The 2,042-nt window shown below is 52.0% G+C and overlaps 1 protein-coding gene across 1 annotated transcript; it reads right to left on the bottom strand.

Moving 5' to 3' along the window:
• Positions 1-12: 12 nt before the first annotated feature.
• Positions 13-1,788, bottom strand: LOC122545585 (the record flags this gene model as incomplete). Its single annotated transcript, XM_043684549.1, is given in 1 exon segment — positions 13-1,788. A coding segment is annotated over 1 exon segment (1,488 nt), but the record flags the coding sequence as incomplete, so codon positions are not given.
• Positions 1,789-2,042: the final 254 nt, after the last annotated feature.

Genomic DNA, 2,042 nt, shown 5'->3' with positions numbered 1-2,042 from the left:
CATTCGTTCAACCTGCCCATAGGGAACATCCCCCTTCGTAAGGGCGGTTTCGATCAGTCGTTGCGTTAATCCCCGGACGCAGGGAATAACACAACACCCAAGGGCAGTGAGTACCCCTGCCACCACTATACATGAGACAAGAAAGGGAACGACTACCCCCGTCCATTTACCAAACCAAGCTTCCAACCAGTCCGTGAGGCCAGAGTCGATACCCGAGTTTTCGGCCAGTTCGTCCGCCAATGTGGTGAGTCCATCCAGGGCGCGGGTGATGGACCCATCAGGGGCTGTGTTGTTGGGGATGAAAGTGCAGCACTGAGTGCCTATCATGACACAAACACCCCCCTTCTCTGCCAACATCATGTCTAAGGCCAACCTATTTTCCCACGCCATCCTACTAGTGGCGTCCAGTTGTTCTGTTATTCCTTTCACTGCATCCCGGGTATAATTAATGAACCTCTGCTGATTGTAGTAAATATAATTAATCCAATCCACGTTCTTATTGATGGTCACCCACCAGAACAGTGACGACTCAAAACCCGCCGCTATCTGGTTCCAAGCCTTGTACTCGTCAGGAACACCCCTGGGGACTCCTATGGCATCTTAATATATGTTATCATCGAAAGAGGTCCCCAAAGCTCTCTCAGTTCTTCCACTGGAACGGGGTTGCTCTTGTTTTTCGAATGCCAGGGTGAATGGGATGGCCAATTGAACGATTGCACAAGTGCCCGTCCATTTTCGGGGCAGGGTCTGTCGCAGAACTCTCCCACCACAGTACCACCAGAGGTCTGCCCTAGGCACATGAATGTGGGAGTAATTCCCGCCCCCAGTAGTTTCATTGACCAGCCGATTTGATCCGCTGCACTTGTCAAATGTCCCCACATCGTTGTCCCACTGTAGTCCCATCCGAGAGACGTAGGCCTGGTGCGTACCCGTTACCCCCGAGAATGATGGCGGGCGGGGCGCCCCCTCAGACCTGACGGGGGGAAACTTCAAACTTAAGGGTCGACAAGTGGGGTCGTTCCAGGCCTCTCGGTCCTGGTACAACCTTATCATGCAGTCCAAGGCTCGTGGGTGTTTCTCCCATCCCAGCGGGAATGGGACCACCTGAGGGTTAGGGCGGGCACCCGTGCATGCGTAGCAATCACTCTTTTTCATGCTCCTCACAGTATATTTGACCCATTCCATCCAGGCATTCGCCTCCCCGTATCCCGTTTCTATTTCAAAGGTCTTTTCCAAATCCGTCACCTCAATTATTCTAATCTTTCCCTGCTCATCGGTGGCGGATGAGCCCCCAGACTCAGCTTCAATGACCGTGATATACGTGCAGCACAGCTGCACTCCCTCCTGTCCTGTATGGCCCCCAACTCTAATACCCAGGATTGTTCCATTAAGGCTCGCCCCATTATCTCCCAAGTTCTTTATGGTCAGGTAGAGCGGATTGCACTGATTCCGCCCACAATCTTGTCCAGGGGTAATGGGATCACGGACAACTGACACCATAGCCTGGACCCCAGGGGCTGGAGGCCTATGTATGCCTTCCCTACCATGCAATTGTAATACTAACGCCTGACCCTGGAATCTCCTTTCTCTCTCTAGGTTCCGTTTAGTTTGATTCAGTTCACTTTTAGTCCTGCAGGGCACCAACCCACATAGGTCTAAGCTAAATGTCTGTGTTGGCTTGTTGGCAAGCACGGAGATGGAGAACCACTGACGGTCCTCTACTTGTTTTTTTCCGGAGGCCAAATTGGGTAACACGCGCACTATGACCCAGCCCAAGGATAATGACAAAGCAAGGATTCTCTGGTATAGGGCACAGACTGCCGTTTCTGCAGCTGACAGTGAGACATCAGAATGGGTGGTACCTCCCTGGTGCCAGGGACAAGGATGTCTCGGAGAGGGAGCAGAGTATTCTCAAAAGGGAGTATGATCAGTGGGGGCTCATTGTACATTAGTACCACTGACATCGCCAGAGGAAAGGATGAGGTCCTGACGAGAGAATATAGCAAATTATCCTGGAGGATAAAAAGTAGGTCTTCGTGGGT

The sequence above is a fragment of the Chiloscyllium plagiosum genome, unplaced genomic scaffold, assembly GCF_004010195.1.
Source record: "Chiloscyllium plagiosum isolate BGI_BamShark_2017 unplaced genomic scaffold, ASM401019v2 scaf_62539, whole genome shotgun sequence".
Classification (NCBI taxonomy): Eukaryota; Metazoa; Chordata; class Chondrichthyes; order Orectolobiformes; family Hemiscylliidae; genus Chiloscyllium; species Chiloscyllium plagiosum.
Note: the sequence above shows the minus strand (reverse complement) of the source record. Positions and strands in the feature narration are given on the sequence as shown.